Source organism: Vitis riparia, chromosome 13, assembly GCF_004353265.1.
Source record: "Vitis riparia cultivar Riparia Gloire de Montpellier isolate 1030 chromosome 13, EGFV_Vit.rip_1.0, whole genome shotgun sequence".
Taxonomy (NCBI): domain Eukaryota; kingdom Viridiplantae; phylum Streptophyta; class Magnoliopsida; order Vitales; family Vitaceae; genus Vitis; species Vitis riparia.
In genome coordinates this window covers 26,101,353-26,126,527 of record NC_048443.1, presented here as the reverse complement: position 1 = coordinate 26,126,527, position 25,175 = coordinate 26,101,353, and the positions used below count along the sequence as shown (strand labels likewise).

The window sequence follows — 25,175 nt, the reverse complement described above, 5'->3', positions numbered from 1 at the left end:
ACACATTCAGGGGCTAGGATTATCCTGCACGAGTTTTGGGAAATCCCAGCACCCCGTGGCGAAATACGGTTGTTTGTCGCATGCTTTATTTTACTGCGTGTGTGAGTGCAACTTTCATGCTATTAATTTAACAAAGTTTAAAATATTTAATTTTACATTAATTATGATTGATTTATAATCTCCTAATTGCATGATATATTTTAAAATATGGTAATTTATAGTAATTTTGAGTATAATTACATGATATGTATTAAGGAGTACGGCATTCACACAAGGAGATAAAAAAAAATATAATTTTATATTGTAAATCCTAAAAATCGTTTATGAATAATAACAATTTAAATGGTGAAATAATGGATCATGTGATTATGAAGTATCAAAAACCAAACAACCCGTGGGTTAGGGTTCAAAACTTATGTAGACATGTTTTACAATGAATCAAGTCATCTACCACACTCGTATTATCCATGGAAAAGTAATAGATTTTATTCAGCTAACATGCAATATTTTTCAATTATGTAACTTTTACAGTATTGAATTGGTACATATTAAAAAGGAAAGAAGAAACAGTTCACTAGTCATTGCATCTATGGATCCCACCAAATAATTAAACCATACGGTTGCTCATTCTTTAATAAGTGATTCACCAACCACTAGATTGATATGAAATATCATACATGTGAATACTTTCTTTGCACATAGCTAAGTTAAAGGTTGAAATAAGGTTTTGATCACTATTCCAACTAATGACATGATTCTAGGATCTTCGAAAGTTTTGGTATCTTCTTTTCGAGAATGTCCATTCAATACTATATGATAGACTCTCTTAACTCAAATGTACAAGTAGGGCCTCACATGATAAATATTTAGAATAATGCTTAGTTTGTAACATACTACTATGCCTTTTCGTAAGAAAAAAATAGCAAAAAAATAGTCTTCTATTTTCATATTACCAAAATATTCCTCTAGAGCTTCCATTACACGTGAAATGTCTTGAAAAAAAGCTAGAAGTAAGTCATTCATTCACTCTATGGTAAAAACTTCACCGGTACAAAAAAAAAAAAAAAAAAAGGTATATGAGAGTTGGCAAAAATAAATGGAAATTATGTGGCTAACCTAGTTTATTTATATTCAAATATCTCACCTTTAGTATTGCACAAGTAGCATATTCATCCATATTTGTACAAATCCTTGATAATTTGCTAAAAAATCTAACATAATATCCTTGATGCAAAGGATTAGCTCAAAACAAAGAAGTTATAGATGACCCTTAGCAGAAGAAAAAAAAATTAAAGCTAACACGGGTGGGAGACCTAAACGTTTTTATGTCAATACCCTATGTGCCCACCAGTACTAAACACAAAGAAAATCTTGATTTGAAGTTGAATGAATTTCTCAGTATCTCATTCAAATCTTAGGGATTCGACTAATGTCTAACTCACATTGCTTTCAAAAGCTAGCTTTCATACTCCTCTCTATAAGATCCATACCTTAGATAAGACAACTACATCGAGATACTAAGAAATAAGTAAAACATGTCAATAGTTGCCAAAAAAAAATAGGAGCATGTCTACTATCTTCCTCAACTTCCCGGTAGGATCAATCAACTGGGCAAACCAATCCTCCTCCAAGAAGAATTGTGTTATGTCTCCTTGACCCTATAAAGCCAAATAGTTAATAATAATGTGTTATACACATAATTAGGTCTCATTACTTTATACTCGAGTTTGTTTCGTTGCTTTGTACCTTAATTTTATTTTTTTTAATACCTTGATTATACTATTTATACTATCGTCAAATGATTTAGATTTTACCATTCATTTCAAATGGTTAGAATAACAAGATCGATACGTTTCAATTAAGTATTCTAATATTTTCTTTTTTATACATATGGTAAACCATGGTCAATCTTTTTAGTAGTCTTATTTACAAGCTTGTCATAAATTAATAATAGATGATAAATTAACAATTTTTTATTATGTCAAAAAATGCCATCATGAACATCTTTAGTTTTTGCCATTTTTCTTGGAAGACTTGATCCGTGGTTTGGATGAGTAAAATTCCTTGCTTATGCTTAAATTGATGGCCTGATTTATTGCCTCAAGGTAGCCATCGGTTCTAAGGATTCGAAAACAGAAAAGATCTTTGTGGCTGGAATTTCAACAACAGTGAAAGGTCATACTATATATATATATATTTTTTATTGGAAACGACACAATGATATATTGATAGATAAAAAGAAGTACAAAAAGAAGGATGGGGAATCCTCCCGCCATAGAAAGCTAAACTACAGTAAATTACACTGAAAAACAAGCGAACACTCTAAAAATAATAATTCCTTATGGAGTACACACCGCTAACCAATCAAATTGTAGTACATTAAGGGGAGTCCCCATAAAAACCTTAGAACAAAAAGCCCAAAGAGAAGCAAGGAAAACAATAGAGTCCCAAAGATACTTTGAATTCTTTACTTTATCCTCAAAAATCATCGCATTTCTTTCCCACCACACAACCCGAATAAGAGCGATGCTTGCAGCTTGCCACAAAACTATCCCCTTCTTAGAAGAACCAAAACCATTAAATTTGATGGACATCATGTAAAAAATGCTCATCGGGGGGACCCAATCCATCTTAGCTAACTGAAATAACTTGTGCCACAACCCAATCGTCAAGGAGCAATGAAGAAAAATATGATTTGCTGATTCCTCATGCTTCATGCACAAGATACAAATATCAGGACTAAGGGCTTTGTAGGGTCTTCTCATTTGTAGCATGTCATTAGTATTCACCTTCTTGTGTGTCACTAACCAGACAAAGGACTTCACTTTGAAAGGAACTTGAGAATTCCAAACGAACTTAGAAGGCAAAACTTGAGGAGATCCAGAAAATTGAGATAATGCTAGAAAGAATGATTTAACTGAAAAAAACTCTAAAGAAGATAAATGAAGTGAGAAAACTTTAAATATGAATTTTATAGTGAAATTTAGCCATTAGGTACGGTTTTAGCTCAATCAATTAATCGGGCAAATGGCAAAAAACTACTCATTTGAGAAATTATAGCACTATGTTTGGTTTTCAGAAAGATCAAGGAAAATGTGAATAAAATAAAATAGAGAAGAAAATTAAAAGGAAAAATAAATAAATTTAAAGTTAATAAATTATTTTTATATTTTACTTCAAATTCATTTTGTGTATTTAATTCTTATATGTGAAGATTAAGTAATTTAAAATTATATAAAATTTTTATTTGTCTTAATTATATTTAACTTTATTTTGTATTTTTTACAGTGAAATCAAATATAATAAAATCATTTTTCTTTATATATTTTTTTTATTCTCTAAGTATTTTTCATGAACCAAACATAACATAGGTGATTATTGAAACCAAACAGTTGAGTGATTAGTTGATTGCTCAAGGCTCCCATCAATCAATGCTCAACCATTAGCTACTGCTAAAAACTTCTTTCACCCATGCTCAATTAACCGATTAGGTGATCGATTGGTTCTTATAAATTTCTTAAAAATTATTTTTTATAAGTTTTAAATCATAAAAATTTTGGAATTGATTATAGCAAAAGCCCTTGTGATTTTGAAAACCCTTTAAAGTATGAATCATAATGATTTAAAGCTGATTTTCTTTTCATTTTTTTTAATTTTATGACAATTAAGGGTTTAATCATATGAATTCTTAATCACAATTGAAATGTTTGCTATGTTATAATATTTTCATGCATTTTTTATTTAGTGCATCTTAATTTTACAATTTTAAGGACCTAAAATTTACCTTTAAGCTCGAGGAAACGTCCATGGTACATGATGTTTAGTTCTTTATTCGAATTGAATTTTTAATTGCTTGTTAACTTTAAAACTTGTAATAAACATTCAAACACACTATTAAATATTTATTTTTTATTTTGTAATCACCAAAATTTCCTACAAGGAGATCTTGGGTTAGAAACCATGTCATCATGATATGCTTATGATAGCAAAGAAACACTCTTTCTCTTTCATTTCTCCAAATGGAAAAGTCCGATCTACCCCCTCACTCTCTCCTGTGAATCCTTTCCTAAAATAAGTAGCGAGTTCCTTGTGCCAAATTTTAAGAGCTTAGAGCTTATGTTAGGCTATAAAGGGCCATTCTTACATTACAAGCATATATATATATATATATATATATATACATCATTCAAAGCAAAGAAAAAGGCATGAGTATAGATATGTCTCCCCTTTTTAATAGTATAAAAATGAGGTAGGATAGCAAATTAAGTAATAACTATTACCTGGTTCGAAGTTAAAAAACAGTTATGAAAAATAGTTTTTGAAAATTATTATTTAATGTTTTGTAATACAAAAGTTTGTTGAAGAATCTGAAATATTTTTAATATTTTAAAAATAATTTTTATATCTAATATTTTATTTTTAATCATTTTACATACTTATATAATTATTTTTTAAAATAATCATAAAAAAATAATAAAAACAACTAAAAGATGTTTTATGAAAACACTATGACTTTATATTCTTAAAATCATAAAACAAAAACAATTTTTTATTGTCTAATGCATTTTTTTTTCTTTTGAAAAACAAAATACTGTTTTTGAAAATAATTAGCAAACGGATAATAAGTTTTTATTTTCATTTTTTTGGTTTTAGTGTAAAAAGAAAAAAAAAATTAAGGAAGAATCCAATAAGTACGTGTTTATAACATTGAATTTTTTTAATATTCCATATATATATATATATATATTTTTTTTTGAATTGCTTAATATTAGTTTGTAAAATCATTCATTTGGAATGAGTCACCTGATAGTGAAATATTTATTAACTAATACAATGAATTTTCATGACCCGATTGAAATTTAAAAATTTATCAGTAACTGTTTTAAATAATTATTTTTTATTATAATATTATATATATATAAAAGAAATGGTACACCGTACTTGATTATTGGTTATAGTCGGCCGTGGCAGAACGCGCTGCTGAACTGCGCGTACAGTTTTCATTTCTGGGTGCAAGAGGCACTCGAAATTTGCATATTTGTCGCCTTGCTCCAGTCTCAGTATCCTAAACCACCATCAATGGCTGAAACTCAAACCCCAAAACCCTAGTTTCCCCGAAGTTTCAAGCAGTTTTCTGCAATTTCATGGCGTCCGAAGCAAGTGGCCTTGAAAGATCCCATCTTTGAAGGCAGATCTACTCAGTTGTTTGCAGTTGAGGTAATTTCTCTGCATTTTAGCTTTCCAATTTTTGCATGCATGTGGTACAAGGAGTCATCCGTTCAAGTGATCTCATTCTGAGTTGCATTTTTAATTTTTAATTTTTTATAATTTATTTATTTTTTGTTTTGTTTCGGCTTCAAATTATGGAGCTCAAGGTTGTTGTTTTTTCTTTTTTTGGGCTCCTTTTATTGATGTACTCATTTTCCCACTGATTTGTGGGTTTTTTAGGCTCTGAACATGCATTTCAGCTAAGGTATATGAGACTCGGACTGTATAGTTTTCGAATTTCTTTGATGTTTTAATTTATGCTGCTTGGTCGATGAGAAAACAAGAGAGCAAGGGAAGGAAAAGAAAGAAAATAGTATTGAACGGTGATCTGTAACCGCAGATATGCAATGTGGACTAAACCAGGGTCGAAAAGATTTGGGAAAAAAAAAGAAGTGAAATTAAGGTCTGATGGGTTTGACTTCCTACTTGTATTGGTTTCCTCCACAATTTCAATTTGTCTGCCTTTGGTGTTCTTTTCCTTGGAAAGGGAGAAAACCAACTCAAGCAATACTTCTAGTATTATTTGACTTTGTTGACTGTAGTGTTTTTGTTTCTTCAGGAACAAAGAATGTGTGGTTCCGCTTCTTTTTTTTACCTTCCCTTAGTTTCCCAGCAACCAAACAGAACATCTAGTGCCATATGTTGGTGAAAGAAAACCATGTAAAGTATTTATTTCAAATGCTAGATACTGCTTAAGTCCTTGCTAAGCTGAAAGGCAACTTATTTCCTATGTTTTTTAGTAGGTGGTTTACAGGAAACATCTCACAAACTACTCTTTTTTGTTGCAGTAAGTATCCATTTGTTTGAACACATCTTAGAATTCTGCATTTGATCACACATTTAGAATATTTTGTTTCCATAATTATTCAATAGTAAAAAGGTGATCACCATGTGTCTCTGTATGGGTTTTATTTCTCTATGCATATTTGTTTTCTTCTTAACCTGATACCCAGGTGCAGTACCATTTTCAATCTCAAAAATAGACTCTAAAATCCATCCTGTTATGGATGAATTGGTTTGAATTTATTTATCTTTTCATTTAATAATTTGTGATTTAAGACAATTGATATCTTCGATAAAGATAGTTATTTTATTTCTACTTTATTGTTATATGTTCTGGTTCTTCAGAATTCATTTCCCAATTGCAACATAAGTAATTATTTGTGCTAAAAAAGTATTTCTTTTTAATAGTTGGCTTTTGTTTTGATTTTTCTTGTAAAGGATTCCTTTCTGTGACAATGGGAAATTCGTCAGATGACAGTTTGGAAGAGGACATAAGTGAATCTGAAATAGAAGAGTATGAAGATAAATCCTACGAGGAATTGAAGAATGGAAATCACCATGTTAAAACCTCTGGTGAAAGTTTTTCTTGCCCTTATTGCTCGAAGAAGAAAAAGCGAGATTATTTATATAAGGAACTCCTCCAGCATGCGATTGGAGTGGGAAAGTCTAGTTCTGAAAAGAGAAGCATGAAAGATAAGGCAAATCATCTGGCATTGGCAAAATACTTGGAGAAGGATATTATGGATGTAGATGGCCCATCAGGTGGCCCATCAAAACCTAAGTCTGAGGCTCCTTTGGGTTGTGATCATGATGAAATGTTCGTGTGGCCTTGGACAGGAGTCGTGGTTAACATTCCAACTGAGTTGAGGGATGGGCGATATATAGGAGGAAGTGGTTCCAAGCTGAGAGATGAATTAACAGCTAGAGGGTTCAACCCCATAAGAGTTCATCCACTATGGAACTATCGAGGTCATTCTGGATGTGCTGCTGTGGAATTCAATAAAGATTGGCCTGGGTTACATAATGCAATGTCCTTTGAGAAGGAATATGAGGCAGATCATCATGGGAAGAAGGATTGGATTGCAAGTAATGGTCGAGGATCTGGTCTTTATGCTTGGGTTGCCCGTGCTGATGATTACAAAGCAGCAAGTATCATTGGAGAACACCTTCGCAAGATTGGAGATCTTAAGACCATTTCTGATATCATGGCTGAAGAAGCTCGGAAACAAAGTAAGCTTGTATCTAACCTGACAAATGTGATTGAAGTCAAGAACAAGCACTTAGAAGAGATGAAGCGTATAGTCAGTGAAGCTTCGGTCTCCCTTAATAATTTAATTGAGGAGAAAGATAAGCTCCATCAAGCTTATAACGAAGGTGTGCACTGAGCTTAAAGATTATTTTTCTTTACTTACCAGAACTGAATCAAGAAAATACAATCTTTGGCACTTGTTTTGTATGTCATGTGTCACATCATCCAGGCAATTCAGCTGCACTTCCATGATATTTGGTGAAGTTGAGCTTAAATTTATTTTTCTATAGGCAGATTTTTAGCTTAAATTTGATCAATTGAATTTTTTTATACTGTATTATCTCGTTGTGGTACATGCCATTCTAGAAAAAATGGTTTATGTTTCTTATTAACAAAAAAAGATATTAACTTAGGCTATGCTTGTTTACATTGTAGAATAATTTGTTTTATGCTAAGTACTTTCACATTTTCAGAGATAAGAAAGATACAGACGAGTGCAAGGGATCATTTCCAGAAAATTTTTAATGATCATGAAAAGCTTAAGTTACAACTGGAATCTCATAAGAGAGAGCTAGATTTGCGTGGGAGAGAGTTGGAAAAACGCGAGGCTCATAATGAAAATGAAAGGAAAAAGCTCTGTGAAGAGATTGAAAAGGTACTTATTCATTCTTCTTTATAACTTATTTGTCTTGAATTTCCCCACATTTTTGCAACCTTATATGATTTTTTAAAAGGTAAAACCTCTTAAAAAGGGAATGGAAATTGTATAGATAGAAGGAAGATTCAGTATTCTGTATATTTCAACTTCTCAGTACTTTACTGAACCCCAAGGTGTATTCATGCTTATTTGGAGCTTGTTTTCCTTGAATTTTGCCACATTCAGGCAACCTGATATGAATTTTAAGACATAAAAACCTACCTAGTAAGAGTAAGATAATTGAACAGGAACTATATAGTTGGAATAATTCATTATTTTGAATGTTTAATATCTCAATACTTTACTGAACCCCAAGTTGCATATCGCTAATGAGGGTCTCAGTATAACTGCTAAAAAGCTTTCAGGGATGAAGGCCATCAACTAACCAGATAAGACAAAAATTGTTGTCAATTACTAGAAACTTATCAGATCATATGTGATCAGAATCAATGCTTTCTTTCTTGATGATTAGCACCTTCCTTTTCCTTCTTCAGCAGACCAACTTCAAAACCTTTGTTGAAGTAAATGGCATGTTTCTCATGATCTAGGTTGTTTTGAGACATGATCAAGGAAAGCTATGCCTTCTCTTTTTTCTATCTGATTCCATAATAGGTGCCTCTCTCAGTTTCCTATATAATGCAGGGGAGGACGTCTTGTTTCCCATATGACTCAAATGAGCATAATTGTCCAAAGAGATTACGTATCTGATGCACTGCTATCATCAACAGTATGCTTCCATTCATACACACATTACACATATACACATGGACACACACAATCCTATCATATGCAGCCATGTTTGTTGGGTGTTGGTGTCAATAGCAATCTGGTCATAGGATATAATACATGATGCATGCCATCAAGACTGTTTAGGATGAGTTCCTAACCCATGTGATGATCATAGCCGTCTGATCTTAACGTTTTTGATATCCATCCAACCTGAATAAAAATTACTAAATAACTAGGGTAATCTGATTTTTTATTTTTTTTATTTTTTTTATTTTTTGCTCTTTCAGATCTGTGTGAACTGTCAAGTGGTGACACTTCTGTTTTGTCTTCATGTAAGCATGTGCATGTCAGGGTGTGTTCCAACTAGCTTTTATTTCTTTCTTGAATGAATTTATTCTTGGGGAATTTGTCACATTCTTCTTCTCTAAAAAAATACTTTGTAAAACAACTCCTGGTGAAAACTGATTGGCTTTATTGCAGAAGTATTGCAGCTGCAGATAGAGTTTTTTTTTATGATTATATGAAATTTTTTAGTTAGTTTGTGATACTGATTTTTCTTTCTTTCAGAATGTTATGAAAAATAGTTCTCTTCAATTGGCAGCCGTGGAACAACAGAAAGCTGACGAAAAAGTATATAAACTAGCAGAAGATCAGAAGGTCTGTGAATTGTTCTCAGATGCTGAATGGTAACAAGAACATTGTGTTGACTTTAGAAATTTAATAATTCATCATGTGACCATGACAATTTCAGAAGCAAAAGGAGAATCTTCATAGAAGAATTATTCAACTAGAAAAACAGCTGGATGCAAAACAAGCATTGGAGTTGGAAATTGAGCGACTAAGGGGGACATTAAATGTCATGAAACACATGGGTGATGATGGTGATATGGAAATTCTGAAAAAGATGGACTCAATGCTTAAAGTTTTGAGAGAAAAGGAAGGAGAACTTGAAGATTTAGAAGCATTGAACCAGACTCTAATAGTGAAGGAACGTAAAAGCAATGATGAGCTGCAGGAAGCTCGTAAAGAATTAATAAGTGTAAGTGTTTCTTTTGTCTCTGTTATTACATATTACCTTATTCTTACTATTATTCTTTTTGAACAATTGCAAACATGGAAAACCAAGAGGTCAATTTCCACTTTAGATGGCCTTACAAGATCTGGGAAAAAATGTGCTTTGAGATGCAATGATCAAGTTGGGTTCTGCCATTTGCTGTGTTGCAAAGTTGTGTTGCTTACCATTTACCATTGAAAGTAGTTGTAAGGTTAATAAGGTAATTTATATGATGTAGATAATTGAGGTGTGATTTCTGATGGAATGGAATGACAAAAAATGTGTACATGATCCTTACTAATTAGGAGATCAATACATCAGAAATCATGTAGTTAATGAATCATCATTATGCATTCCTTGAGTGTAAGAACCCTTGAGATGATATCTGTGTTGAATTGTGAGTTATTTTGTTGCTACTTCATTTTTCATTTTATAACTTTAATTTATGTAGGTTACCTAAATTATGAAAGTTGAATTGGAAGAGTTTTGCTTGTCGCTTATAAGATATTTCCTTGAAGCTCTTTTCCCCTTACAACAGGGTTCTCTAGTTTGTGAGGCAGGACTAATATATTTTCTTTGTAGGGCTTGAAAGAAATGTCAGGTCGTGCTCACATCGGTGTTAAGAGAATGGGAGAGCTTGATAATAAACCATTCCATGAAGCATGCAAGAGAAAATATGGTGTGGCTGAACCAGAGGAGAGAGCTTTGGAGCTGTGCTCCTTGTGGGAGGAATACCTTAGAGATTCTGAATGGCATCCTTTTAAAGTTGTTGAGATTGAAGGGAAACATCAGGTATCAATTTGGTAGATCTGGCTCTGCTAACTATTTGTCTCATTTTGACTAAGATGTCTAATGTTTTATTTTAACAAATGCTTGTGCACTTGCATGGGTGCCATGTGCATTGCACTTGTTGGCCTGTTTTGCTTCAACCTGAGAGTTGCAAGCATTGCAGAAATTCTCAATTACATGTATGGCAGGCATGATATAAAGAGGAAATGTTCTTATATAAACATATCATGAGGAAAAATGTGTTAGCCCTGTTTTTGTTTGAGTTGCAAGGTTTCAATTCTTATACATGGTCCTCCCAACATACTTGTGCAAACATATTGCAGAATGTGAAACAAGTGTCTTTTGGGCTCAATGTCATGTTTCACAGGTTGCTTATTTTCTCTCATAAAGATTTGTTTAATTGTTTCACTTATGTCCAATTGGTTACTAAGGATACCTCAAATGTGCTGGTAGATGACAGGCAACTGGACATATGAGAATTTATGAACTTTAGAAGGCACTCAATGTTTCTTGACCCCATTTGTAGATATTGCTGCATCTAACTATTCAAAGTCAAAAGTATCAAATTCCAAGATATCCTTATGCCTCTTTCTTGTTTTGCTTGCTTTTTGTTTCCTTGCTTCCCTTTATGTCATCATTTTCTTAAAACTTCTCTAATTGCTGGTTCAGGGGGTGATAGATGATAATGATGAAAAGTTGAGAAGCGTAAGAGATGAGTTGGGTGATGAAGTGTACACGGCTGTGAGAACAGCTTTGATAGAAATAAATGAATACAATCCTAGTGGGAGGTATATAATCTCAGAGTTGTGGAACTATGGAGAAGGAAGGAAGGCCACATTGCAAGAGGGAGTTGCATTTATACTGAGGAAGTGGAAAACTTACAGAGACAAGAGAGGGATATATTAAAGGTTGGTATGTAAGTTATATCTGTGTCTGTAGAGAGAATTCAGAGTTGTTGATGAATGCAAATTGAAGTATTGAGAAAAGAGTCTTTAAGTGATTGGACTGAAGTTGTTTAACTACAAGAATACACAATTGAACAATTTCGCATTGATCCTTGTGTGGTATTCAATCTTGTTTCAGAAGTTATCACTGCATGTTTTTTTTTTCTCTCTAAAAATGAATGTTCAACAGATACCTATGTTAGAGTCACAATCAAATATAAGTTCCTAACTCCTCTTGATTTAAGTGAAAGAAGCCGGTATTTTTTTTTTGTTTCCGCAATTTTCTCATATGAAAATATTGATGCTGTTACAGGAACTTATTGAGTGAGTGCTGAGTTGAAGCCATGTACTCCACAACTGGAAGACGTGTCATGGGGGTGGACAAATGAGCTTCAGTCTCATGACATCCTTGAACTTGTTTTAAGTATCTATCTTTGTAAATCATCAACTTTCAAATTGTAGGGCTTTCTGTCCCCATGAGACATAACCTGCTGGGAAAGAGACTGCATTCATGCTAACATTTAGTATGAAGCTACTCAGCAATGTGTATAAGAAATGTGAACATATCTGTTTGACCGTTCCATGTTTAATCCAGAACTATGCATTAAATTAAAGTTGCAGACTTCCCAAAGTTTCACAGAAGTTTGTATTATGTTTATTAGTGAACAGATGGGAGACATGCAGTGAAGGTCTAGTTAGGTGCTGGTCATTCTTCTGCAGGTACAATAAACAGTGTATCTCACTGGGTTGGCAAAAGCCCCTGTTTTTGGTTCCGGTTCGGGCCAAAATGGGCATGAATTTGAGGCTTGCCAGGGTCTGTTCTTGTATCATCCTCTTCATTGTGGTTTGCTGCGTCTTGAATCCACTGAAGGAGGGGCTCTGCAGTCAGGTGCCCCTTTTCACCTTCTCAACCGTCTTTTCTGTGATATCTTATGATTTAGACTTCATGGACGTGATTGTGAAATGCAATGTTACAGAACTCTGAAGCCATTTTTGAACGAGGGCCATGGAGATGGAGGATATGACACTGAAATTCGCTTTTGCAAAGCTGGCTCCCAGGATGGTATTTTGATTGGGGAAAATATTTAGACCCCATCAATTAATCGCTCTTATTATGGACTTTTTACACGAAAAATATATGTAAAAGTCAATTTCAATATTTTAAGAAATAAGGAAACATAATTAAGAATGCTTTCAGTTCTTGAGAAACAAGAGAAAAAGGGAGAAGGAAATATGATATAAGCTTAATAATTTTAAAATAATATTAAAAAGATGATAAAATGATGAAAGGAAAAGGAAGGGCGGTTTGATAACTGTTTTAAAAAATAATTTTATATTTTTCAAAACAAAAAAAAAAAATGGAAAATGTGTTTGATAATTAAAATTTGTTTTTTAATATTTTTATTTATTTTTTGATGACTATTTTTAAAAATAATTATATAAACATTAAATATAAAAATTATTTTTAAAATATTAAAAATAGGTTAATAATATTTTAGATTTCTAGATAAATTTTTATTTTACAAAATAACATAAAATAATTTTTAAAAACTGATTTTTAGAACTGTTTTAAAAAATAATTATTAAATAAATCCTTAATTTTTTTTTAAGATATTCAAGAATAAGATGGAGAAAAATAATAAAATCATTAAAAAAAATTTAAATATATGCTCGACCCATATGGATACTTTCTTTTTTATTATTATTATTATTATTATTATTTGTTTTAAAAAAATACTAATTATTATTAAAAATATATATATTTATCTTATCTTTTTAAAAATTCCTTTAAAAAATTTTAAAATTTGAAGCAATAATTTATTTTAATATTTCTATTTCTTTTCAATAATTTTTAAATATCATTTTAAAATTTAAAAATTTTGAGAAAGGGTAAAAATAGAAATGAGGAATGGATAGAAAATGAGATAAAAGCATAAATAAGAAAGAGGGATCCCAAACTCTAGATGGGGCCCTTGTACTATTTTCAGTCTTCCCCCTGACACATGGCATGCTCTACTTGTGCCATTTGAGTCTCGGCGGTTCCTTTCCTGATATGCACCCACCATCATTTTCTCTATCGAATTCTTTGAAATCTGCAAGAAGTCAAGCAGAAATGAGTTCAAACAACTCACATTGCGGTGAGCCGGGGTATAATTTCTTTTCCTTTTGATGAAAGTCATTTTTTTTTCCATTTGGAAATTGGGGTGTCGATTTTGTGTTTCAATTGTTGGGAGTTTCAGAATTTGTGGGGTTTTGGATATTTTGAAGGTTTTAGATAAACTTCTGAAGCGAAATTGCGATGCTTCATATATATATATATTGGGAGTCAAATGTAGGGTTTGAAATGTGGGGGATTTTGATTGTGAATGATATGAAGTTCTGCAAGCGGAATTGTGGTGCTTGATCTCTAGAAAACATTTTATGAAGTGTATAGGATTTTGATTGTGAATGGTTTGGTTTCATTCAGAAGTGGGTTTTGGGGTTCCCTGCTTGATCATGTTTATACTTTCAAGTTAGTGTTTTGAGAAAAGGGTGAGTTGGGTCTTTAAATTTGCTTGCTTGTTGCTTAAATCTAGTCCTGCTGTCATAGTTTTAACTGTAAATCACTGCTATATAATCACTAGGTCTTGCCATTTAAAGAGAAGGTGGAATAAATGTGTTGGTAAAAAGATACTTATTTGATCTTGGAAGTGTTTCAAGTGGTTAGTGAGTACAACACCGGCAATGAACACTAGTTACCTCTGACAAATTGATGAACACTTGACAGCAGTTTTTTTCTCCCCAGATTTCCTTCTTTCTTTCTTTTGAAGAAAAATAAAACAAAATAAATCAGCTTTATGTGAGCATTGAAAACCCTGATCAGTCAGTCACTTGTGGCACTCTTCAGTTTGAGCTCTTTCCAATCCTATAGGATCCCATGTGGGTATATTGTTCCATTTTTCAAATCATTTCTATGGGAAGGGCAAGGGTAGTATTTCAAATAAAAATGAATGGCAGCAGCAGGGAGATGAGAAAAGAACTCTTCAATTGACAGTGGTGCAGCTCCTTCTTTTATAGAAAATTAATAGATAACCAACGGAGGTTTTGTTCTTTGTTTCTTAGTCATTCAAATTTTTTTGATCATTTAATATTTATGTTTTCACTTATGCAGCAGATACCTCAATGAACCCACGAGGAAATGCATCCACAAAGAGGAGCTAAAGAAGCAACATGAACTTGTTATGTTCTTTTCAAAGGAGATAGATTACAAAAATCAAAGGTTGTTGGAAATGGAGCACAAGTATAATAAAACTGCTGCAACTCTTCAGAGACTTTTTGTGAATCTCTCTGAAGACATCAATTCCAGAAACCAAAGGCTGCTAGAAATGGAGCATCTATATGATCAGGCCTCTGCAAATGTCAAAAGTGTGGTGGAGGAGAAACGTTTGCTGCATGATGCATACACTGAAGGTATGCTTCTGTATTTATATCTCTAGCACAAGTACCTGAAATGAGCCAACCTTATGAAGTTGCTCCTCTCCCAGAATCGAGCTGCTTTAGGATGTCAAATTCTGTTTCTGAAACTTTGTTTTTGAATAAAACATGCTTCATGAACATATTTGTGAAACTGGTCTCTAATCTTTGCTTCATGTTATGTGTTTCACTCCTCTTAATCTATGTAGTTGATTTCTGAAAATCTAGTGTCTTAATTAGCACAGAGTTGCACAGCATTTGGACTTTCCTAGTTTTTGTTCCACAAATTCTTGTCTGATAATTAATAATGTCCCTAGAAATGGAGAAGTTGCAGTTAGAAAATGCAAAGCTTAAGCATGAGATGGAACATCAAAACAGAGTGTTCCAGCAACGGGCAGAAGAGTTGGACCAAGAGTGGAGAACTTTTATGGCTGAGAAAAAAAAGGTAATTTTACTTGTCTATTATTGAAATATGCTTGAGATATATGTTGAAAGTGGAAAACCCTATTTCCTTGAGCTTCATCTCAAAATGTAAGTTCCAAAAAGCATTCAGAATTATGCCTCAATATGTAAATCTAATGTAGAATCCTTGTCTACTTATTCCTATGACCATAAATTCATTTTCAATATTTAGCATTTGAATACAATAGAGTCCCTATAATATAATATGATCCATAAAATTCCATGGATATACCTTCTTCAAAATCCATTCAATGCTTTGAGAAAGTCTTTTGCAGGATGTAGAATGAATTTTAGGAATGTTCAAAGCGCCAAGCAAAGCTTAAGCTACTTCCATACCCATATGAAACTAGCTCAAATATATGCTTGATATTCTCCTGCTATCTGGCTCTACCGGTGATGTATGATAAAATGTCAAGAAATGAAAAATTAGTTTCTCCTCTCCAAGTGTATTGATGAGTCAACCAGGTCTAATCTCCCCTAAACTGCATGAGAGAATGTCACTTTAAAGGTCTAAAGCTAATTTGTTGTACGCTTTGCTGAATCCTTTTCTCATGTTCTATAACATTGCTGGTTAATTCATTGATAATGGTTTTGAGGATTGTGTTTTATATTGGAGCGGATCTTTTGCCCTCTACATTACTGATTCTTGTTTTTGTACAAGTGCTAGAAAAACTATTTGTCCCTTGTGTTTTTTGCATGTGTCCACTCATAAAGAACATTGGCTTCCTTGGTTGCTTAGAAGTGAAGCAATCATTACATGTCTGAGTACAAATTATGCAATTTTTTTTTTTCACCTGATCCTATGTTTTTTCCTACTTTCATTCCTTAGCTTTGCTCTATTGCAAATTTCAGATTGGGATCTTGATTGATCTTTTCCTATGTTCATTTGGTCATAATCTTCTGTTAGAAGTTAACATCACAATTTGGTGGAGTATGACTGATGCAGTTGACAGATCAAAACCCAATGATGAGTGAATTGAAGGATCAGTGCATTGCTCTTAAGAAAGAATTGGAGGAAAAGACAGATGACCTACAACACATGCAAAGCATTAATGAGGCTTTGATAGTTAAAGAGCAGATGAGTAACCGGGAATTGCAAAATGCCCGTAAAGAATTGATAAGTGTATGAGTTTTCCTTCCTGATCTCTTTTCCTGCAAATATTTTTCTTTAATAATTGCAAATGGATTCAAATTGATACACTACTGCCTTTTTGTTTTTCTAAAATTCATTTTTCAAAGTATGCTGATGAATGGAAGCTGCAAGTCAAGGTGCTAAATGGAATGGTCTCCTGGTCTGCCTTGCAGGGTTTGTACGATATGCAAAATAGCAGATCGTTGCTCGGAGTTAAAAAAATGGGGGAGGTTGATATGAAACCTTTTCACGATGCATGCTCAAAGAAGTTCCCCAACAGAGATTTGCCCATTATATATACTACAATGTGCTCAACATGGCAGCATAGAGTAAAGGATTCTTCCTGGCATCCGTTTAAGATCATCAATGGAAGTCTACAGGCATGTTTATGCACCTACACTAGACATATCATTGTACTTTTTTCAAATTGATGAAAACATTAACAAATAGGTGAATACTGTCAACAGCTAGATAGGAATATTTATTATTCTTCCTTCCATGGATCTGACCAATGGGGGTAGGCAAATATTTTACTTCTATGGAGCATGCAGTTGCCTTCAAATACTGTTTTTCTGTGTAGCAGCATTAAAATAAAACTAACAGATTCATTTTGAATGGTATAATAAATTAAGGACAAGTTCACCCGTCAGGGTGCCTAGTTGGTGAGGGTGAATGCTGGGATGTGTGGTAGAGGTACACGGTCATAGGTTCGATTCCTACTGCTGTGAACTCTAGGATTACTCGATACTGATTGTGGTGGGTGTGCTCAGCACTTGAGGTTTGGGTCCAGTTATCAAAATAAATAAATAAATGAAGGGCAAGTTCTCTGGAAATCCAGTGTTAAATTTGATAGATACCTTGCAGCACTGCTTGGGATTTGAATTTATAAATTCATTCTCCAGAATGTGCTACATACATGGTATTTGATTATGTTGCCATTCTAATGTTACCATTGATTGTGGTGATGGCTTTATGTTTTTTATCAGAATTATATTTTTGTTAAATGGTATGAAAACAATCTAAAATGTTTCATGAACATGGGGGTATCCAATGCCCTGTTAAGTTCTACATTCACCATCATGTTGTGTGGATTATAATGACCAAGGAATGCAGATCGATGAAGATGATGGTGAGCTGAAAGAGTTGAGAAACGATTTAGGTGAAGCAGCATACAAGGCGGTTACCAAAGCACTGTTGGAATTGGAAGAGTACAATCCAAGTGGGAGATATGAAGTTCCTGAACTTTGGAACTACAAGGAGGGAAAGAAAGCTAGTTTGGTAGAGACCATTGAGTACGTAATCAAGCAATGGAAGACTCAAAAGGGTAAAAGAAAGCGTTAACTTCAGCATCTCCGATGTAAGTACTACAAATTTTATTTTTTATTTTTAAACCGTTTGATAAGAACCGTATTCATACAATGCAATTATAATTAAAACTCAAACTTCACCAAATGATAAGAGTCCTATTGTTTCACTCTTGTGGGGAATGTGATGGTGAGACTATTTGGTAGTTGATGAATATGAATTTTACAAAATCTAGCTTAGATGTTGTCTTAACAATTCTTTTTGATCTTGCAGTGGTTACATTTATATGTTTTCAGACTAAAATGATGCATGGATAACAATGATGAAGAGAGCTACACAGAGACTTGGGTTCTTTTGATGATGGTTTTTATTTTATTTTGTCTGTGAATACCTTGTTGGTCTATTGGGATGTTCTAACCTTTTGCTTTTAGTAGTGAAAGAAATAGAGAAGTGAAAAACTTGTTAAAAAAGGTTGTACAGTCCTTTTTTAACTTCTAAGAAGTTATTTGAATAGGGGTTATACTTTAAGAATTAGTTAGTTGATTAGTAATGTTATGATCTTGTTTTTCATATTTGAGTTGATTATAAATATGAGTGAGTGATTTTTGTTTCAAATTTAATTGTCGGGAAAAGTGTGTTTTCATATAGTCATATGAAAAAAAAAACGATAAAATAGGAACCCAAGTTTATAAAATACAAATTTTAAGCAGTTATCTAAAAATAATTATCATTTCATATATTTTTTGATCAAATGTAGTATCTTTGACTATTCAAGTACTATCTTTTAATGATATAAGTACGACATTTGACTATTTTATGTATTATTGATAAGTGCATGAAACTTGAATTATTTTGGTTTATAATTATTTTTACGTAAATGTGTGGAAACACATTTTAGAGTATTTGGAGAAATTATCCTAAAAAGAGGTTTTTTAAAAAATAAATAAATTATAAGGTTGTATTATGAGAAACAATTGAAATAAGTAGAATATTTTGAAAAACCTTTACTTTTTCATCACATGTAAGTGCATATGGACTTTAGGGAGAGAATAAATGGAAATAGCCTTTTTCTAAATTTTGGTTTTAAAGTAGAATTTCTATTTTTTAAAATAATTATTTTTAAGAACTATTTTCAAAAATTATTTTTTAAAAGTTTTCAAAAACATCATCAAACATGCTTATGACTTTTAAGGGTTTCATTAAAAATAGTTATTTCATTTGTTGTATTTAACTTAGAGTCTATTTAATAATAATTTTAAAAAGCATTTCTAATTTTTTAATACTTAAAATTTTTTATTTTTTTAAATATTAAAAATAATAAAAATACTTCATATAATTATTATAAAACACACTTTTATTAATTGAGTGAATTTTTATTCTAAAAGTGGACCAACTCACACTTTTTACACTTCTACCCTCAATGTATTCCACGTCCAAACCTTTTTGTTTTCAAAAATTTTTAATTTAAATTTAATTTTTGTAATTTTTGTGCTGTTAAAGCTTGAATTTTTTTCTTAAATTTAAATTTCATCACTTTTTCATGGCATTATTATTAATTTTTAGAAATTATCTCTTATCTCTGAAAAAAAAAAAAAAAACACGCAGAGCCCAAACAACGCCCTAAAAGTCCAAATATTTTACTATAAATACATACTTTCATCACTATAACTGCCTCAGCCTGCGACAGCAAAACCCTAACCCTAAACCTAATCTGCCGCATCTCCCTCCTTCCTTTCTCAATGGTCTGTTTTTTTATTTTGCAGTTTTGTAGTTGTTTTTTCTCTTGAGTGTAGGGTATGGGCTGTGATTACAAAGAGAGAGGGCTAGAGTGGGGTTTCAGCTCGATCCGATTTGCAGGAAAGATGGGAATGACGCGAAAATGAAGATGAAGATGCCTCCTTTGTATGAAGGATTTGGCGTCTCTCTGAAATCATCGTTGTCGTCTTTATCTTTCTTCGTTGGACTTAGGGTTTGCCCACAATGACAGAATCATTCCCAAAAAATACACTTGATATGAGCCCAGATTTACAAGCTCATATTAATTGTTGTTCGCGATAACGATGATGCGTATATGTTAATTCTTTGTTCTTTTTTCTTTTTTAATGAATTTGCACTTGTTGCGTGAATTGAGAGAAGCCCTGTCCATGGATTCTCAGAATGAAGCAACGGTGCATAGAGAGAAAGTCCGATTACTATTTCAAAGTAGTAATTTGGGCAGCGGCCAGACAACCGTAGAGATGTTTTCCACAGATGACGGGTCATTCGTCCCGCTTTTGTCTACTGATTCCATCTCACATTTCTGTTTTTTTTTTCTTCTGATTTTCGACTTCGATTTTTCAATGAACTTTTTCTTCGCTGGGATTCTTGTTCTCAGAAATTTGGAATTACCCCGGACTTTATTTATTTATTTAATTAATTTTTTCGATTTTTACTTGATGAAAGCTGTTTGGTTGAGGTTGGTAGTTGAAAGTGGAGATTAATGAATCCACTACAAACCCCATTCTTCCCCTGTTTCTTTGATTAATCCTCAGTTTGAAAATCTAATTCTCCATTATAAATTTGGGATTATTTGATCTTTTAAATCAATTAATTCTTCTTGGTTATTATTATTTCTATGTATCTAAGAATCTTGGTAACAAATTCCTAAGAAATTAACCAAATAAGTTGAAGATTTTCTTGGATTGAATATGCCTTTAGTAGGGAGCCAAACAGAAACTCATCATATCCATTATTTCATCAACACAGGAGTTGATGATAGTAGCGGTATAAGCTTGATGTATGTTGAAGCGGTATAGAGGGATGGAGAGCCAACAGTCAAAGGTCTGTGTCTCCTCATTATCTGAAGCCATATCATAAAAAGTATGTACTGGTCAACTGGTGTCATAAAAAATGAAAATGCAAATTCGTTTAATCATCTTCATTATTATTTTTGGATGAAAATGTTTTTTAACAATTTTTTAATTCATATCTTATAACAATTTTCAATAAAAAAAATTGAAGGATAAAATAAAAACTTAAGGGTAAAAATATTTAAATGAGATTGTATGTATGAATTTTGACAAATGGTTTTTTATTTTTTTATTTTTTAAATATAGTTATTATCTTATCCATTTTAATTAGAATGTTTTTATAATTTCTTGGGTATGGTTTCCCTCTGCACATCCAACATGACCTTAAGATAGCAATTTGGATGGTAATTTCATATTTGTATATCATATAAACTTTCAATCTTGTAAATGATATGAAAAATCAGCATCTCATTCTTTTTTTCTTTTTGAATTGAAAAGTAGTTTTAAAATAGAAAAACATAATAAGGATGAGAAGTCCTTCGTAATATGTTCAAACCTAATAAAAAAAACCGAGTAAATCTCCTCTAAATAAGGAGGGCTATACAAAAAAAATAAAATAAGGCTTATACATGTATAATGAATCTAGAGACCTTATAGCCTCAACCTTAAGGTATGCAAACCTACACCAATTAAGTTGAATTACATTCAAAGGAAGGAGTTTAAAAATGTCTGTAAAGTAAATCCAAAAAGAAATATAGGAAGCGAATCATATATCAACTTCAATGTCCTCCAAGTATCCTTAAAAATCTTAGTGTTCCTTTCTCTTCATATTATCCACAACAAAGAGAGACACGCTATTATCTAGAGAGTTTTGTCTCTATTAGAATTCCCAAAATACAAAATACTTGAAAGAAATCATTATTATATTGTGAATACCATCTAGTTGAACCCAATTCATCCCTGTCTATGAAAAAATCAAACCCAATTCATCCTCGTCTATGAAAAAATCTTATTCCACAAACCCAAAGTGATCGGACACGATAAGAAGAGATGATTAATAGTCTAACTACTCCCCTTGTAAATGATACACCAATTAGGGTTAAGGGTTTTGAAAGACCTTATCAATTGGAACATATCATTGATATTGATCTTTTTATGTGTCACTAATCAAGTAAAGATCCTGATTTAGAAAGAAATTTGACTTCCACAAAAAATTAGTATGATAGAAAGGGATAGAATTTGACAAATTGGATAAAGTTGAAAAATGCGAGTTTTCTAAGAAAGCTCTTAAAGATGACGAAATCCAAGCTTTCACATATGGGATGGAGGACGGAACTCATATTTTCGCATTTGGAATAGAAGGAGATAAATGAACACCGGAAAGTAGAGACAATAATTTTTTAAGATCCACAATTTCCGCATTAGATGGATTGGAAGCATTATTAGCTAGGATAGCTAAAATAGAAAGGCTTTTTGTTGTGGTGACTTTTCACCAGACTAAAAATTATAAGCAAAAAGATTGATCTCTCACCACAAATGTGAAATAAAAAATGAAAATGAAAAATGATTTCCATTTCCTTTTTTTATAATGTAAGATGTTTTTAACAAATGAAAATAAAAAATTATTCTAAAGTGTATGTAGGGATATTATTATCATTTCATTTTCATTTTTATTCTCATTATTATCTAACATTAAAATTGAAACAATTACTGCCGGACATGCAATCAAATATAAAAATTAATATCACTAAATTTGTTTTTATTCAAGAAGACATCAATAAAAAGTAAATATTTATTCTTATCCCTCATTCTTGTATATCAAATATAGTCTAAGATTAATTTCATTAGGAGTTGCGATGTCTCAAATTTCATTGAATTAATTTATTCTATTTATAAATTTTATTTTTTGGGAAGATTTTAGGGAGGAGGTATTTAACAAATCTCTTAAAAAAAATTTATACACCAAATATTGGGATACAAAATGGTAAAATTAGAATTTGAAACCTGAGGTGTGAGTGAGATGAAATCAACTAGTAAAGTAATTACAATTCAAACCATCAAATACGGTCAAAATATTTTGATGCAGTTCGCTTACCTAATATAAGTTTACTAATTTTATATTAAAATATAAAAATTTCTAATTATGAATATATATATATATATTTCAATTTACAAATAAATAAATAACTAAAGTGAAATTTTATATATTTCAAAAATTCAAAATATTTTTTAATTAATAAATAAAATTATAAACAAGTCCAATATTAAAAAATTAATTTAAATTTTATATACTGCATATATTATAATTTAAAATTAATTAACATTTAAAAAATAAAATTTAAATTTAAAAATAACAGAGGGGTTATGCGAGAACCTTTTAAAATAATTATTTAAAACTTCATTGTCCATCCAAGTAATTTCTGCTATGGTATGCGTGCCCGCAGCAGTATGCTCGTTAACCAGGGCTGGGCCTCCTCTTTGCTTTTGCAGTCGCTAAGAAAGGAAAGAGTAGTGAAGACAAATAGGTAAGTAAGGTAAAATATATTAAAGAAAGGCAGCTGCGGGCGATATATCTTTGCAGCCGCTTCAGCTCCCCAAGTTTTCACTTTTCGCTTCCCCCCTCCTTTTTTCCATTTCACCATCAAAACCAGACAAAAGAAAAAAGTTACACCAAATCCCGACTCTCCCTCTCATTTTTCCCACTCTTTTACCTCTTCACTCTCCACTTTCAAAATTCCAACAAAAACACAAAAATAAAAAAAAACAAACAAAATAGATAGAAAAAGAAAAGGCATAGTCTAGGGATTTTGGTCTTGTAGAAGCGTGGGAAATTTGAATCAGACCCTGAAATTTTTTCCCGAGAAAGTTTGGCCGAATTGCCAATTGGAGGGCACGATGTTCCATGAGGTGGAGGTGCGGTGGTCACTCCCTGTGACCCTGAAGGAGAGTGACTGACCAACCAAAACTGCATTAGATTGCCAGTTCTGACCCCAGTTGCGGCTCAAGCTCATCCACCCGGTTTTAGATCCTTTCACGCTAGCCTTCACTATATCACCTGCACCCGCCACGTTGGTGATCAGAACCAAGTTGAAGTAACGGAAGCCGTTGATCGTGAATCTGATTCCTCCTTGCTTTCGGCACGGCACCCTACAAAAAACACATCAATCATACGAGGTCTATTTAGTAATTTACTCAATATTGAGTTAGGCTGCTACGCGGTTTCTTTAATTGTAGATCAGATGATCGTGTAAATACGCGGGAACTGTGGGTTTGGGCCCACTTGTTGAAATGGACTTGACATGCCTGATGATTCTCTGATTATAGATATGGACGGATCTGATTCTCTTGAAAAAACCAAGTACTCTTGTTTTTCATCAGAAAAGTGTACAGAACAAAAGATTAATAGTCAGAAGATCAATAATATTTTCCTTACAAGCGAGTCAGCCGATCTGACTGCTGTATTCAATTACCTACAAGTTATGTTACTAATGGACGGCCATGATTCACTTGGAAAAATAAGGTACTGCGTCACATCATAATAATGTACGGATATATGAGAAATCAGAGACCAATCATATTGTCCATACAAGAAAGTCAGACAATCTGACCGCTGTATTTTATCCCAAGTATACGTTTACGACATATATTTTCATTGCTCAATCAGCGGCTGGAACGGCACGTTTTAGAAACAGTGCCGTTTTCACACCCTAGAAGTGTATTAGTGGACTACGGCGATAGTCTGAAGGACAAATGGGAAAGGTGGTGGAAAAGAAGCTCACCGGCGGAAAGAGACTGGGACGATGCCGGCGCGGTACTCGGCGATCTTGAGGAACATAGGCATGGCGAGGTCGAAGTGGGGGCGAGGAGGGTTGCACCAGCCACCATTGTCGCTGGGAAGAGCGTAGTTCGGTGGGCAGAAGTTGGTGGCGGTGATTAAGATGGAGGGACTCCCGGAATGGCACCATTCTGGGTCGTTGGCACACTTGAGCTCGAAGCATGCCCCACAACTCAGCCCATTGTTGAACAGCGCCGTGCTCAGCGCCGCCGTGTTCACACCGTAACCTTGGCTGTACAAGTTTCCGTACCCACAAGCCCCACCTGTAAAAGCAACCAACACACAAACGCATGGACTACATTAAAGACCTAGTGGATTTAGGCATGCAAATGGGTCGAACAGAAGCCTTGGTCTGTGTTGTTACAGTACCCATAGTTCCAGAGGCGTCACTGCCGCCATAGAAAGTAGCATGTGCGCTCTGCCACCCCCCGCCAGTGTAAACCCCGGGGATTCTAGCTTCACCCGGCTTCAAAACCGAAGCCATAGCCACGAAGCATACAACAGCCACAAGACCCATCTCTCTACTCCCACGGAAAAAGCAAGAACACAGAGGAAGATAGATGGTTTTTAGGGTAGTGTGTGTGCAGAGAAGGTCTAGGATGAGCTACTACTTATGGGGGAGAGAGGCAGAGAGGGGTTAATGTCAAAAAGAGAGAGCAAACCAAATCATCGCTCCTCAATTAATG

At 33.1% G+C, this 25,175-nt stretch overlaps 2 protein-coding genes and 1 non-coding gene across 3 annotated transcripts; 2 read left to right on the top strand and 1 right to left on the bottom strand.

The window, feature by feature from the left end:
• Window positions 1–4,997: 4,997 nt before the first annotated feature.
• On the top strand, window positions 4,998–18,230 carry LOC117928471 (protein INVOLVED IN DE NOVO 2-like). Its single transcript, XM_034848347.1, has 16 exons — window positions 4,998–5,217; window positions 6,490–7,425; window positions 7,774–7,955; window positions 9,294–9,383; window positions 9,478–9,765; window positions 10,363–10,572; window positions 11,239–11,473; window positions 12,247–12,397; window positions 12,491–12,576; window positions 13,478–13,661; window positions 14,665–14,963; window positions 15,284–15,411; window positions 16,375–16,551; window positions 16,734–16,940; window positions 17,674–17,917; window positions 18,139–18,230. The coding sequence occupies exons 2-15, from the start codon at window positions 6,507–6,509 to the stop codon at window positions 17,899–17,901; spliced, it is 3,384 nt and encodes a 1,127-aa protein (XP_034704238.1). The 5' UTR covers window positions 4,998–5,217; window positions 6,490–6,506; the 3' UTR covers window positions 17,902–17,917; window positions 18,139–18,230.
• A 1,743-nt stretch (window positions 18,231–19,973) lies between these two features.
• On the top strand, window positions 19,974–20,164 carry LOC117929412. The gene has a single exon (XR_004653758.1). It is a non-coding gene; the product is annotated as a small nucleolar RNA snoR143 (small nucleolar RNA).
• Window positions 20,165–23,178: 3,014 nt separating this feature from the next.
• On the bottom strand, window positions 23,179–25,175 carry LOC117927582 (expansin-A4-like). The gene is made up of 3 exons (XM_034847176.1): window positions 24,859–25,175; window positions 24,434–24,752; window positions 23,179–23,801 (listed from the first exon to the last, which is right to left on the bottom strand). The coding sequence occupies exons 1-3, from the start codon at window positions 25,004–25,006 to the stop codon at window positions 23,492–23,494; spliced, it is 777 nt and encodes a 258-aa protein (XP_034703067.1). The 5' UTR covers window positions 25,007–25,175; the 3' UTR covers window positions 23,179–23,491.

Bases quoted from the DNA above. Each gene is read 5' to 3' on its own strand.
- LOC117928471 (XM_034848347.1), top strand. From the start codon at position 6,507: ATGGGAAATTCGTCAGATGACAGTTTGGAAGAGGACATAAGTGAATCT. The intron at 7,426-7,773 runs GTGTGCACTGAG...TCACATTTTCAG, and splicing joins CCATCAAGCTTATAACGAAG to AGATAAGAAAGATACAGACG. The intron at 14,964-15,283 runs GTATGCTTCTGT...TAATGTCCCTAG, and splicing joins GCATGATGCATACACTGAAG to AAATGGAGAAGTTGCAGTTA.
- LOC117927582 (XM_034847176.1), bottom strand. From the start codon at position 25,006: ATGGGTCTTGTGGCTGTTGTATGCTTCGTGGCTATGGCTTCGGTTTTG. The intron at 24,753-24,858 runs GTACTGTAACAA...TTGCTTTTACAG, and splicing joins TGACGCCTCTGGAACTATGG to GTGGGGCTTGTGGGTACGGA. The intron at 23,802-24,433 runs GTGAGCTTCTTT...TGTTTTTTGTAG, and splicing joins GTCCCAGTCTCTTTCCGCCG to GGTGCCGTGCCGAAAGCAAG.